The 13,607-nt window shown below is 54.8% G+C and overlaps 6 protein-coding genes across 6 annotated transcripts; 3 read left to right on the plus strand and 3 right to left on the minus strand.

Moving 5' to 3' along the window:
* Positions 1–651: 651 nt before the first annotated feature.
* Positions 652–1,899, minus strand: BO88DRAFT_440528 (F-box protein; the record flags this gene model as incomplete). Its single annotated transcript, XM_025709800.1, has 4 exons — positions 652–758; positions 815–1,215; positions 1,295–1,637; positions 1,666–1,899. The coding sequence occupies 4 exons, from the start codon at positions 1,897–1,899 to the stop codon at positions 684–686; spliced, it is 1,053 nt and encodes a 350-aa protein (XP_025567006.1). The 3' UTR covers positions 652–683.
* Positions 1,900–2,538: 639 nt separating this feature from the next.
* On the plus strand, positions 2,539–3,525 carry BO88DRAFT_379395 (GNAT family N-acetyltransferase). The gene is made up of 2 exons (XM_025704485.1): positions 2,539–3,021; positions 3,088–3,525. Exons 1-2 carry the CDS (start codon positions 2,634–2,636, stop codon positions 3,318–3,320), a joined length of 621 nt encoding a protein of 206 aa, XP_025567007.1. The 5' UTR covers positions 2,539–2,633; the 3' UTR covers positions 3,321–3,525.
* Positions 3,526–3,564: 39 nt separating this feature from the next.
* Positions 3,565–4,992, minus strand: BO88DRAFT_331551 (NAD(P)/FAD-dependent oxidoreductase; the record flags this gene model as incomplete). Its single annotated transcript, XM_025702682.1, has 2 exons — positions 3,565–3,826; positions 3,890–4,992. 2 exons carry the CDS (start codon positions 4,990–4,992, stop codon positions 3,565–3,567), a joined length of 1,365 nt encoding a protein of 454 aa, XP_025567008.1.
* Positions 4,993–5,994: 1,002 nt separating this feature from the next.
* Positions 5,995–7,323, plus strand: BO88DRAFT_410640 (aromatic ring-hydroxylating oxygenase subunit alpha; the record flags this gene model as incomplete). Its single annotated transcript, XM_025708010.1, has 2 exons — positions 5,995–6,815; positions 6,876–7,323. The coding sequence occupies 2 exons, from the start codon at positions 5,995–5,997 to the stop codon at positions 7,321–7,323; spliced, it is 1,269 nt and encodes a 422-aa protein (XP_025567009.1).
* Positions 7,324–8,706: 1,383 nt separating this feature from the next.
* BO88DRAFT_421623 (putative C6 transcription factor) lies at positions 8,707–11,091 on the plus strand (the record flags this gene model as incomplete). The annotated part of the gene is made up of 6 exons (XM_025708526.1): positions 8,707–8,768; positions 8,834–8,945; positions 8,999–9,054; positions 9,123–9,523; positions 9,596–10,509; positions 10,573–11,091. 6 exons carry the CDS (start codon positions 8,707–8,709, stop codon positions 11,089–11,091), a joined length of 2,064 nt encoding a protein of 687 aa, XP_025567010.1.
* A 1,215-nt stretch (positions 11,092–12,306) lies between these two features.
* BO88DRAFT_440533 (alpha/beta hydrolase fold protein) lies at positions 12,307–13,495 on the minus strand (the record flags this gene model as incomplete). The annotated part of the gene is made up of 2 exons (XM_025709801.1): positions 12,307–12,744; positions 12,802–13,495. 2 exons carry the CDS (start codon positions 13,493–13,495, stop codon positions 12,458–12,460), a joined length of 981 nt encoding a protein of 326 aa, XP_025567011.1. The 3' UTR covers positions 12,307–12,457.
* Between the last annotated feature and the right edge of the window lie 112 nt (positions 13,496–13,607).

Here is a 13,607-nt window from a genome sequence, read left to right on the forward strand (position 1 = left end):
CCAATGTCACATGTCAAATAATCAACAGGACCAGAACCGGTAAGTTGCATTGTTATCGTGCATAACGGACACCAGACCCCCGACTCCCGACCCACAATCCCGGCCCATTATCTCTGCGTCAAATAGATAACCCTAGATAATAATCCACCAAGTAACCCTGCTATTGCAGCCCAGGATTCCACGCTAACCATCCTGCAGGAAGATACTAGACTCTGCCGGCTTGCCTGCCATCACCGGCCGTCCGTTGGATCTCCGGGCATCCGGCAGCCGGAGATACGATGACCTCCACCATCGTCTACGTAGTAATTTCTATCTGAAAAGCTTATCTTTATGAGCATGTCTACCATAAGATAATTATTGTATGCCGTGAAGGTCCGAGAGAGAATGGTCACTCGAGCGTACTGTCTATCTCCTAGATTAGTTGTCATCGCTAGTCTAGACTGATTCGTATGATAAGCTTAGTTACTTGTCGATTCAAGAACTGCCAGCGGGCTTGTAATTGAGAGATAAGGCAACAATTAAGCTATCTATACATGTATCTAGTATGTACTTATGATGGTTGAAGCTTGTAGTGCACGATCGTTGAAAGGTGATAGTTTCTTAGTTGTACACCACTACACACGCACACACCCTAGCTACTGACAGTAAAGAGTGCTCTAGCATACTGGCCAGCAAGTTAGCAGTCATTTTAAACGTAGCTGGTTCACCCAACCGTGGAAGGAAAGGCCGGTTCGCGCAACGTCATAAGCAGCCGTATCCTGATTATGTGGCGGGCCTCAGGTGTATGTCTGATCTGCAATTTCCAGCACGTTACGCTACGGTGCTTGGTCTCCTCTGGGGAGTCTTCTTGGGGCAAAGGGCCGTACGGATCGTCAGGCTGGGCTAGACTGACTGATTTCAGAGTCAGGTCGGTCAAGGTAGGCGAGACAGCACGAAGAAATTCCATCAGGGCTTCCGGCGGGACCACTAGATTCTGCAAACGGACTTCGCGCAGGCGTGGAAACTGTATTCCCGGGAAGATCTCAAGAATGGGGAAAGTTGTAGGGGGGTAAGACGCGTTGATGGAGTCGAATTGATACCGTAGTACCTCGAGAGTCGGGCCAACGGCTGTCAACAGCTCACGGGGACGTTCTGGATGGTCGCCCTCCTGTGTTCCCTCCAGACAAAGGTGTAAGTTCAACAAGCCTTTCATGAGGGAAACAAAGGATGTCCATTCTTTGAGTCAGCTTCAGCCTGGCAAGCGCCACGCCATAGCAAGGCTTGCCACAGGTTGACAGATGCTTCACGTTCTGACCCCTCGCAATCAGGGCTCTAACAAGGACGCAGAAAGCTCGATCCTGCTCTCTGGAGATCAATTCATGCCGGCGGAGTTCCTTGGGGAACTTGGGGGGAAAGCCGAGGTCGTCTGTTAGACTGCGCCAGCCTAGACATATCGAGTCACGACTTCCTTCGGCAGGGCGATATCGTAACCCGACTGTAGTTAAGTTGACAAAACGGCTCATACAGTGTCGGAGAACGCGGATGGCAGTCGGCGATTTCAGTATGGGTCGATGATCTTTCATGACGAAGTGAAAATCCTGATAGTATTGCGAGATGTGGGCTGAAGCTGAGTACTCCTCCTCAGGCTGCTGCTGTCGCTGTTTCTTCATTGAATAGCTCCAGGACAAGTCTGAGCTCCTCGACATGTTGGCGAATACCCTCGTGCATGGAAAGCTCATAGAGTTGGCACAGTCCGCCGGAGGTGCACAAGACGGAGATGCTGCGGAAGACGCGTCGAAAGGAATCGAGAGTGATGTTGTAGAGCGACCGACAAGTCAGTCGAAGCGCACACCAGGCTGGTAGCTGCAGATAGGTGCAGATTTTCCTCACCAACTCAATGGGAAGACAAGCGATGGACATGTTGAGAGAGAGAGAGAGTTTCGATGTGGTGATTTCACCAGGCTGTTGGGGAACGCAGAGCGCGTCTATATACTGTCGAGGCATTCATTCATTCATTCACTGTCGCCAGGCACCTACCTCTGCTGCCTACCGTGGATGCACCTATCATCAACCCCCTAATGTGATTGTATCCAACGTACATGCATGGATTGAATACATCCCTCCCCTGCTCCTGCCGTTCTATGGAAAATAAGTATTCTGTTAGGGGTCACCGGCATGGCCATGGGTGGTAGTTTTAGGGGAGCAGCAGTAGCGACCAGTCTGGATGGGCGATAAGTTTGTTGGAGAGTTAGTTGTTGGTAAATGCATATTAGTTAACCTTGGACGGCGGGCCGGGCCATGACCACAGCCAGGGAACCTCCATGGCAACCTCCATGGCAAGGAACTCAAAACTGAAATTCTATAACATTAAAAATGAAAACAGATTTAGAACATAATGTCGATCTGGGGCCACGGAAGGAATTCGTCAGAAGGATGAAGAAAGGAGAGACGGAGAGGAACAGTTGGGGCAGTGGATCCCCGCCGATCGATCCCTTTTCCCTCCAACCAACCCGGGCGGTGGGTGATCCGTGCACGCGAGTCAGTCATCATCCATCCATCCATCTCTCTCCCCGCCAGATTGAAGCTATTCCGACAGGGATAATATTTCTCAGACCCTTCAATACCACCAACTCTTCTATTGTATAAATCTAAACATGGCATCTCCCAACACCTCCCCCCTCCGCCTTGAACCCGCCACTCTCGAGGACCTCCCCGCCCTCACTGACCTCTGGTACAATGCCTTCACCACCGAGTCCATGCTGACCATCTGGCCCGACACCCCGGGCGTGCGACAATGGTGGCACGAAGCCAACGAGCACGACATGCGACACAAACCCGCAGAGAAATTCCTCAAGGTTGTCGACACCTCCCAGAATAACCGCATCGTCGCCTACGCCAAATGGTCCCTGCAGACGGCGGAAGAGCGCGGTGCTCGCTGGCCGGCCTGGCATCCGGACATGGATCCGGTGCATAATGATGCCTTTGTCAAGCAGCTGGAGACGTTCCGGGCTGCGTTGGTGGGTGGGGGGAGACCGAATTATTGTATGTTCAAGCCATTCGTCTACAGAGCTTTGGAGAAGGGGTTGGTGTGGCTAATGGACGTGGTAGATCTTGATATGCTCGCGACTCACACTGATTACCGACGGATGGGTGCCGCTCGTCTGCTTCTCGAATGGGGCTGTCGCGCTGCGGACCAGGCAGGCGTGCCGGTCTATATTGATGCCAGTAAGGCTGGCAAGCCCGTCTATGAACGGTTTGGCTTCGAGGATCGTAGCCATGTCTTTGGGGATACCGGTGCTTTGGCGCCTATGGTGCGGGATCCTCCCAAAAAGGATGCGTGAGGTAATATAGTGCAGAGGACGTGGTAGAGGAGTATACGTCTGGTTTGTTCAAACTCCATCGGCAACAGGGAACTCGGAAGAAGGATATATTTATAGTTGGAACCAAGGCCTGCCAACTAAAATGGTGGCCAAACCCCTACCCAATAGATACAATAGATCGAGTACGTACTTCAACCACGCTAAATAACAAGAAGCTAAAGGGTCCACAACAAGTTTTATGTAACTAAACACTGGCAATCCCCATCTATATCTTGGCCGGTCTCCGAACCAGAGCATTCGTCAAGGTCAAGAGACTGTCTCGCTCTTGCGCTGTAAACTCCCGACGACCAGGACCACCCCGACTGCCATCACCGCCGCCGCGAGCACTGGCGCCTGTGAACAAGTCATCTTGCGCCCGCGACCGGTAGTCGGTGTGGAACTTCCACCGTTCCGCCAGGTCGGCGGGCAGTTGGCCCAGGAAGGCCTTGGCAATGTATTTGCCGATCACCGGAAGGAATTTGTATGCACTAGTCCCCCGTTAGTAATTGTACGGAGTAGTTGACACTCATAGCTTTTGTGGGAATACTCACTGCCCAGTACCGCCGGTCGCGACAAATACGTTTTGGTGTTCGGGATGGCGGTCAAAGATAAAGTCACCCGTTGGGGTCTCGTTGTACCAGCAGAGACATGTCTTCTCAAAACCTCGCGACACCAACTCGGGTAAGATCTCACCCAATCCAGCCAGCAGTCGTTGACGGCCTTCCTCCGGAATGAAGTTGGCACGCTGTGAGATGGCCTCGCTGGGTGGGGAGGAAACGTTGGACGAGGACAAGGTGTAGCCGAAACTGTGACAAGCCACCTTCAAGTATCCGGTCTGCTCATGAGGCGGGAAGCTGAAGAATCCCGTAGACAGATTGAAGATGATGGGGAGGTCTTTCAGACGCTTCACCTCCTCCGGGGTAAGCCGCACGAACCCGACGATCTGCGCGGTGGCCACCATGGTATTCCATGAGGGCACCAAACTGGCGGTCCATGCTCCCGTCGCCAGAATGAACTGATCGGCGGTGATGCGCCCGCCATCGATGGTTCGCACGGCGGTCACTCCGCCATCCGACCCTTTCTCCAAGCTCGTTACATGTCCATGGCGACCGGTGACAAAGGAGACGCCCGCGCGGATGCAGCGATCGCGCAGGCCGGTGATGGCGAGGCCCGCATCGGCCCAGCCCGCAGCGTTGTTGTAGAATCCCTCGAAGCCTGCTCCGATGGGAGTGCCCGACACCGTGGGGAAACGATCTTTCAGGGCGGCCACATTGTCAAGATTGTGCCATTCGCAGCCCATATCCGTGAGGATCTTCTTGGTCTTGCGAATGAAGTCGGATCCGCCCGCCGAGACGAGGTCGGCAGGCCCTGACTGCTGTGCCGTCCAGACACAGGGGGTGTGATGGAAGGAGTCCGCATAGTCGGGACTGGTATTCCAAAGCTCGTAGGCATCACGGCCCATCTTCGCATAGACGGGATCGCCATAGTCGAAGCGAATAACGCGCGAGATGTCATTACTCGATCCATCGGGGACGGGCGGCATGGACCGATCCATCACCGTGATGGAGGAGAAGCCATCTTCGGCCAGGTACAAGGCTGTGGAGAGACCAAAGACGCCGGCTCCCACGATCACGATGGACTGTGTCTTGTCCATGACTATACTAACAAGAGAATATCCAGGAATCAGAATGTAGTGTCATGGGACCCCCCTAGGCCAGACCCCAGATTCTTAATGTGTTTGAGAACAGGCATTGGACGGTTGTTTTGCCCCGGCTGGGAACCGGGAACCGAACCGAGTCCGTCTTGGCTTGCGCCTGCAGCAGTTGGATTCCTTCTTGTTTGGGTGAAGGAATCCGTGGATGTGGGGGGAATTGGCTTGAAGCGATGAATGGTAATGGGAGAGACTAACCGTGGACCGGTTCCGTGGTGGAGAACTGATCATGCAGTCCAAGTGGACAAACTGCACTGGTGAACTGGCAGCTCCTCGGCCGGCTGACAGCTCAAGCTTTCCCTAGACCGGAAATCATTCAGTCAAAAGATTAAGGTGAACTAATAATAATCTTGCTGTAGGGAAGATCTGGGGCTTGACTTCCCCATCGGGCTATGCATGTAAGGGGGCGGGCTCTGTTTGTGCCCTCCATCACAGTTTCATCTGTCCGGGTCAAAGCTCCCTTATCGCTCCGTATCTGATTGCCAGCCGGCGGATCGGTCAAAGGTCCCTTCTACCGGCCGTGTCTATCTCCAGAGAACATACCTCTGTATCAGCACCACGATAGCGTCGTGAGCTGGGATAGGGCTGGATGCTAGTCCCATGCATTGACCAGACGAGGAACCACGGCTGCCATCGCCGCCACGAGGCGTTCCGGTGCCAGAGAATCCAGGCTCCGTCCCCGACCTCCTGATCGCTTTGGAGCCGGTGGACGGCTATGGAGCCGCTGTCAGGGAAGAAGAGGTTGGACTGGAATGAAGCATGATGATAGAGATAACCAGATATCCAACTGGCTATAAAGACAGTATCTCGTCTCGTCCTCAAGTTTGGTAGAACAACAACAACAACAACCACCAAGATCCATCTCCACTCAAGAGCCTCCAATTCCAGACTCTCTCAAAAACCTTCAAGAACCACCATTCTATTCTTCACATCTGGTCTAATACCATGGCCTCCGCATTGTGGAACTACCTGGGTCTCCGCGAGACCCCCACTGCCCCTACCAATGAGGCCGTGCGAGCCCTGCCGGCCTCGTGGTACACCTCACAGGAAATGTTCGAGCTGGAGCGACGCGCCATCTTCTCCCGCAAATGGCTGCTGACCACTCACAAGCTGCGTCTCCCCAACACTGGCGACTGGCTGCAGTACGAGGTGTCCGGCTTCAACTTTGTCCTGGTGCGCGACAAGGAGGGCAACATCAACGCCTTCCACAACGTCTGCCGCCACCGCGCTTTCCCCTTGGTGACCGAGGAGAAGGGTTCCGCCCGCATCTTCGCCTGCAAGTACCATGGCTGGTCCTACGGCCTCAATGGCAAGCTGGCCAAGGCCCCCGGCTACCAGGACCTCGACGGCTTCGACAAGAGCAAGAACAGCCTCCTCCCCATCCACGTGCACCTCGACGCCAACGGCTTCATCTGGGTCAACCTGGATGCCGGTGAGCAGCCCGAGATCTCGTGGGACGATGACTTCAAGGGCATCGACCTGCAGTCCCGCTTTGCCGATGTCAAGTGGGAGGACTACACCTTTGACCACACTTGGGAGCAGGAGGGCGACTACAACTGGAAGATCCTGGCCGACAACTACAACGAATGCTACCACTGCGCGACTACGCACCCCGACATCCCCGCCCTGGCCGACTTGGCCACCTACTCGGTCGACACCAAGGATGGCGGCATCATCCACGATGCCCACTCCAAGCCCGACCAGATCGCGGCCGGGCTCCGCATCGCTAGCACATACTACTTCCCCAATGCCTCCATGACTGTCTCGTAAGTGTGCCTCTGTCTAATTAACCCCCACCAGTTCCACCCCTAACGTTTTATCTGCAGGCCACACTTTTTCTTCATGCAACGCTTCGTCCCGCTCTCCCCCACCCGGTCGGTGATGAAGTACGAGGTGTACCGGAACAAGAACTCGAGCGACGAGGACTTTGAGCTGATCAACACCATGTACAAGCGCATCATGTCCGAGGACAAGTATCTGTGCGACCTGACCCAGAAGAACCTGAATGCGGGAGTGTTTGTGAACGGCGAGCTGCACCCGAAGATGGAGAAGGGCCCCTTGTATTTCCAGAAGGTGGTGCGCGACGTGGTGACGGAGCACTTCCAGCGCGAGGAGAAGGAGGGACAGGAGTACTGGCCCGCCCGTCAGCGGGTGCCGAAGGAGGCGGCGACGAGTGCGCAGGACATGCAATTCTGCGCCAACCTGGGGTGTGGGGCGGGTAAGGAATGCTGCTCGAATATCGGAGCGCAGCCACCGGCGGCGGTCGCCTGGTGAGGGGGAAAAGGTTTCATGAAGGGGATCTGCAATTGGGAGAGAAGAGAGAGTTGAGCTATGATTCATCTTGACGAGTTTGACACATTGTTTTCGGCAAATCAGGTTAGCGATCTTTGTTTGTTTGGATTTGAGATATTGTACCGAATTAGAATAGTTTCTTATTTTAGCATGCTTCCCATCTTTAATGACGTTCAAGTGAATCATGGTGCAGCATTTCTGTCGCGTATTGCGACTAGATAAGTAAAACGGGGTTATCAAGAAGGCGAAGAGGGGAGATAGTAGAAAAGAGAAGGATGGCCAAGACGGGAAAAGCAGCCTGAAGAGGAAAGGGAACCAGACTAGACCACGTGCGCTCACCTGACCGGTGGGAAATTCACCGGACTTTTTCTTTTTTTTCTCAAGACCATCCGGGATACAACCAAGTACTGGGACAAAGAAAAGTCGAAGTTTAATGATGATGTTAGTCAGAGGGGGTCCAGTCCCAGTTCTTTTTTTGTGCTTCCCCTTCCCACGCCTGGTCTGGAATGTTTAAACCTTCAATCCCCTGCAAGTACTAGACAGATGCACCAAAACTTGGACAGAGTGACGGGTCCAGGCGGGGATTCCCAAGGACTGACGGGGCCCAGCTGACCACTGGCCATGGAAAGGGAGTGTATTGGGTCAAACTATGCGAGGGTGGCCATGAGTTCGTAAGTACTACTTAGCTGCTACTAGGTACTATGAATAGCCCAGCCATACGTGAATAGGACCAGACTCGGCTTATCTCTCCCATCGACACACACACACCGGGAGATAGTACGTTGGACTGAATGTTAACGTTGTCTGGCTGGACCCTCCGGGGAGAGCGGCAGATCCACCTTTTTTGCTTGCTGTCCCTCCGTCCAGGTATAGCCGATAGTTAATCTGGTACTACTAGTAGTAGATAGCAGATAACCCTTCAGTCCCTCAACTAAGCAGTGACAGTTCCCAGGTTCCACTACTACCAACCCAACCCGACTTGGTACTGACAGACATACTTAGTACAATACCCTCTTTCTTTTTTCCCCCTCCTTACACCCTGCATCTATGTGTATTATTATTGGTTGTTGCTTATCCCCTCCAAGCCCTCAGCGTACTCGGAAGTGAGTACTACTGATAGTAGTGGACACCCTAATATTAGTGGTGGTAATAGTACTAATAGTAGTAGTATATGCCCGCGCGCCAACTCTCCTCCCTCGTTCCTTCCTTTTCTAATCCCAATCCCCTCCTCCGATCCCCCTCCTTCTCCCTCCCCTCTTTTGTTCCCGCGGGCATCGCGTCCCGTATTCATTCCCCTCCCCTCCCAGCAGCTCTTTCATCATCATCATCATCATCATCTCTTTTGACTTATCCTGGGAACATAACATGACGCCACCAGAAGGACAGCGTCGGAGATTACGGTCGAATCATGCTTGTTTGAATTGCAGGTGCGAAGATGCCAGAGAAATTCCTATCTATCTGCGGAGAAACAGCTACTCACCCACGTTGACAGAAGGAAGAAAACGCGGTGTCCAGGCGAGAAACCGGCCTGCTCGTGCTGTGTGCGGCTTAACCAGCCGTGCTCGTATACGCCCGTCACGAGGACGTCAATAGGCAGTCCTTCCGTGGGTTCTCCCAACCTTCCCTCGACTTCGCGGTTGCTGATGCTCCACCTCAGAAAGATCGGCTGGCAGAGCTGGAAGAAAAGGTCAATCTCATTCTAAATGGCAATATGTAGGTCTCTCTCTCTCTCTCTCCTCGCGTTGTTGGCCGCAGTACAATATCCTCACCAATTCTCGCAGACTAGCTCGATCGACAGGTCCCGAGACAAAGCTATCGCCACCATCTCCGAGACGCCGCGATTCTCACACCCCTTATCCTGTACAATCGGGACTAGGCGAGGGCACGACCCCTCACTCTTCACCCTCGGTCATCGCCAGAGCTATCAATCTCTACGTGGAGCACTGTCACCGGCAACCGGTGTGGTGTTTCGACTTTGATGGGCCAGGCGAGCCTGGCTCTCTCCCAGAAGAGCTGATTTGTAGTCTGTTGGCACTCACCTTGCGCTACTTACATGAGCAGGAGCAGGGCCAGCACTATGCCGACGATGCAAGGACTCTCATCATGCTGCGCGTTGCCAATGGGACGGTGGAGCTGGCCACGATCGAAAGTTTGTGTCTGCTGTCCTATTCTTCTTTCATCGGTAGGTCTACCCCCGGAGTGGCCAAGTAGTGTGGAAAGTAATAGTATCTAATTGTATGTCCCGTTGCCGCAGATGGCAATACGCACCTCGGACAGTTCTACCTAGGCCTGGCGTCCCAGCTCTGTCGCGCGGCCATGCTAGATGTTGCGGTCGCCTATTCCCCCGAGGATCCACATATGGAGCGAAAGAAGCGGCTGTTTTGGAGTCTGCAGTTGCTCGAGCAATCGTACGGCCGACAGACGGGCATCTTACGCACATCGACCGAGATCTGGCGCCCGCCATATTTCGCGACGGATGGCGACCAGGACAGCCACAAGGCGACGGGGCCTCCGCCGCCACCCATGCCGCAGGACAGCGTGGGGTGCACGAACGCCCACGATACAGGAATCTGGAACATGAGCATTCAATTCGGCTGGGTCTGGAGTAATGTCAGGGGCTATGTATCGGACTGTGCGCGCAGCAAAATGAAGGAGCCCTGGCGGCATGAGTCAATGTACTCGATGATACTGTCCGACCTCACGGAGATCGAGAACCGGACGCCCCTCTGCCATCGTTATGATCACGTTCAGTTCTACGAGCGTACTGGCGAGGAGCTATCCTATGAACTGGTCTACTGGGTACCCTGGTTGAAGTTGCAGTTCATGTACCATGCCATCCTCACCGTCCTTAATCACCCGTTTCTGTACATCATGGCCTCCCGCCAGAACCCCAACCTGGCCATCCCGAACAGCTTCTGGCGACGGTCCTCGGAGCTGGTGGTGCTGCACGCCACCTGGATTGTGCGCTTGATCGACATGGTGGTGGAGAAGGAGGTACGCCTGTCCGACCCCTTTTTCGCCCATGTCGCCGCCATTGCCGCCACTGTGCAGCTATACTACTGCTGTGCCGGGGACCCCCGTCTGAAATATAAGTCGCGGGTGGACTATGCCAAGTGCCGCCAGTTCCTGAGGACCTTTGCCACTACATCGCGGGCCTGCGAGGGCTTGGTAGGTGATCATCCCCCCCCCCCCCTGTCTGCAGAATGAACAGCTGACTTCCTTTCTTTATAGCATCGCATCCTCGACCAGATGATGCGCATTGCATCCGGCTCGGAGAATGTCGACTATGAGACCTGGCTCCCGTCCAAGATCTACTTGAGTATCCCACTCATGTGGGACATCCTACAGTTCAACGGCACGGATCGGTCGGCGGGCGGGAGGGCAGACGGCCGCCTGCTGCATTCCTCATTGGCAGCATCGGCGGTCGGGCAAGGCTCCGAAGAGGACTCGACGCTCGAGGTGATTGTCACAACCTCGCCGGAGGTGACGGTCAACACCGCCGACGGGGGTCAGGCGGTGCCTCTGCCTCTGTATCGGACGCCAGCGACCACCAAAGCTAACGCAGCAGCTACCTCTGTAGTGCGTGACACCCTCATTGCGCCGATTGACAGTCTGATGGTCAATACTCCATGGCTCTGGGCCGACTCGGCTCCACTGGGCGACATGGAGAGTTCCCTGGGATACGCCAACTCCGGTCCGGGCGGCGGAGATGCGGAATTTTCGTCATGGTGGAATTTAGGAAACCTATGAACCGATCCAAACCTGCGTGAATATCTAATACCAAGAATAGTCTTGATTGCCCTTTTGATTCGATGGAGATAGTATGGCTACCTACCCACTCACACACAACCTGAGCGGAGACGTCGAAACCGGCAACCGAGAGGAGAGAGACAGACAAGACATAGCGAAAGAGAGACAGAGACAGGGAAGAGGAGTCCCGACCAACCCCGCACGCACAAAAGAAAGTACCCTCACCCTCATCCTCATCGTCCTCTTCTCCTCTCGTCTATTCTCCTCATCCGTCCCCCTTTGACTGCTCGTCCCGCCTTTCAATCCGCGGTCAACCTGGCAGTCCCTATGCGAGTTCTACCTCTATCTCGAGTCTCTTTCACCCCCATGAGCGAAAACCCCCCAACCAAGAGACCATACGCGCCACCCGTTCTCCGACCGATAGAAGCGAGGGGCATTGCCAATCCGACGAAGGCCAAAGCTCCTCCGTAAGACACGCTAGGACCCGCCACTATCCAGTGCCGCCTTGCCTGTTTCGGACATCTTTTCCCAGGGATCCATCTTTTCCCCCTCGCGACTTTGCCTTCCCTAGATAAGATACGATACGTCTGCCCCCATCGGCCCGCCAATGTTTCCCCCCTCCTAACTTTAGCGTCATGCCCTTTGTTTGTTGTTGGGTTGACAGTAGCTCCACGCTTCCCGACGCAAGTCATCTTACACACAAACACCGCGTCGGCTCCGCTGGTGCTTCGGGGTGATGTCGATCCCAACCCGGACGTCTCGGAACGCCATGGATATTCCATCTTTTGGGCCTGATAGAGCGCAAGGGAGACGACGGTGAAACCGGTACTGCAGACCCCCAGCAGGGGTTCCCGGTGTGGTATGCTGTCTCTTCATGCTTATCGGCCATCAGTTTCCCGCGCGAAACGCGTCATCCCAAAGCAGGGGGGGTTGCACATGGCTAGTACCCCAATTCCCCGATTGCCGTGTTGGGGGAAGGCGGGGGTGAAGAAAAGTAATTCCCGATGCCGCCGGGCTATGCGACCAGAACTTTCGCTGTATGCTGTAACTCGCCACCACCACGTTTGCCATGGGCGATGCCTTTGAATAGTGCGGATGGCACAAACATAACCATCCTTCCCATTTCCATGTTTCCTCTCTACACCATGGCGATCAGCCAATCGAGCTCCCCTGTTCCCGACAGCCTGATGGGGACCTCTGCTACTGTTGTAGCATAGGACGATATCGGGACACGCTAATTCTTTTGCAGATTGCTGGCCCTCCTGCATAGACCAGTCTCAACATAACATGTTGTCTATAGTCTCTAATATTCCCGTTGTGTCTAATGTCTAATATCTACTGATGCTCTTCAACCAGACCACGACTTCTATGCCAACACACTCTTCAGCCACTCATGGGCCTGGCCATATATGTCTTCGCAAACCTTTTTCCGGTACGTTCTTTCGGCCGCATTCCCCTCCTGGCCATGCGTGAAGCCATGCGTGAAGCCATGCGTACACCCTCGGGCCAAGGTCCACTTATACGCAGACGTCTCGAAGGGCGCTTCCTGGTCCTCTTTGTCGTGCAAGCCCGCCAGACGGTGGATCATCTGCTGGCCTTCCAACCGCAACATATCCCACTGCGCGGCAATCATGTAGATGCGCGGGGGCAGGTCTTACGGGTCGGCGTACCAGGGGCTTAGCAGCGGATCGCGTCGGTTCTGTCCCACACAGACATACCCCCAGTCCAGAGCCCACGCCATCATGCCTATCTTGTCCAAGGGGCCATCCGTGTAGGGACGGGAGGCTAGTTTGACGGGCGGTGGATGGCCAAAGTCGACAATCGGATAGTAGACGACGGCGGCTTTGACCCGTCCATGCAGGGGAGGCAGCTGCGACACCGACAAGGCCAGATTTCCGCCCGCACTGAACCCCCCAATGGTGATGCGCTCCGGATCAATGGGCAGGGACTCATCCGCCAGCACGTCCTTAATCTGGGCGACTAGATCGTAGGTGGCGGTGGGGAAGGGATGTCGGGGTACGCGGCGGTAGTCCAGACTCACGACGAGCATGCCGGTACGCCCGGCCCAGGCGACGCAGAAGCGGTCATCCACCTGGGCATCCCCCACGGCGAACCCCCCACCATGTATGTTCAGATATAAGGGCAGGCGCTCACCCGCGCGATAGTTGGGCGGGAAGAAGATGCGAGTGTTGAGCATGGGACGAGATGGATAGCGACGGACGAAAGTGGGCTGGTAGCGACGGGGCGGCTGTCGTACCAGGCGCCGACAGTAGAAGTAGATGGCGGCCAGGGATTTCAGCAGCCATAGTCGGATGAAGCAGTCCACGCGGTGCCAAAAAGGCATGCGCACTTTCCAGAGAGGGGGAGGAGACTCCGCGGTGGTGGTGTCGGCCTGTTCCTTCATGATTGAGGCTGGCCGGTGAGACAGACGGAGGGAAGAACAGAAAAAAATAATCAGTTCACAGAGGGAAAGCGAACTAGCGCGTTGGGGACGTAATCCTTCGAGACACAGCCTC

Source organism: Aspergillus vadensis (assembly GCF_003184925.1).
Source record: "Aspergillus vadensis CBS 113365 unplaced genomic scaffold BO88scaffold_2, whole genome shotgun sequence".
Lineage (NCBI taxonomy): Eukaryota > Fungi > Ascomycota > Eurotiomycetes > Eurotiales > Aspergillaceae > Aspergillus > Aspergillus vadensis.

Bases quoted from the DNA above. Each gene is read 5' to 3' on its own strand.
- BO88DRAFT_379395 (XM_025704485.1), top strand. From the start codon at position 2,634: ATGGCATCTCCCAACACCTCCCCCCTCCGCCTTGAACCCGCCACTCTC. The intron at 3,022-3,087 runs GTATGTTCAAGC...TGGACGTGGTAG, and splicing joins TGGGGGGAGACCGAATTATT to ATCTTGATATGCTCGCGACT.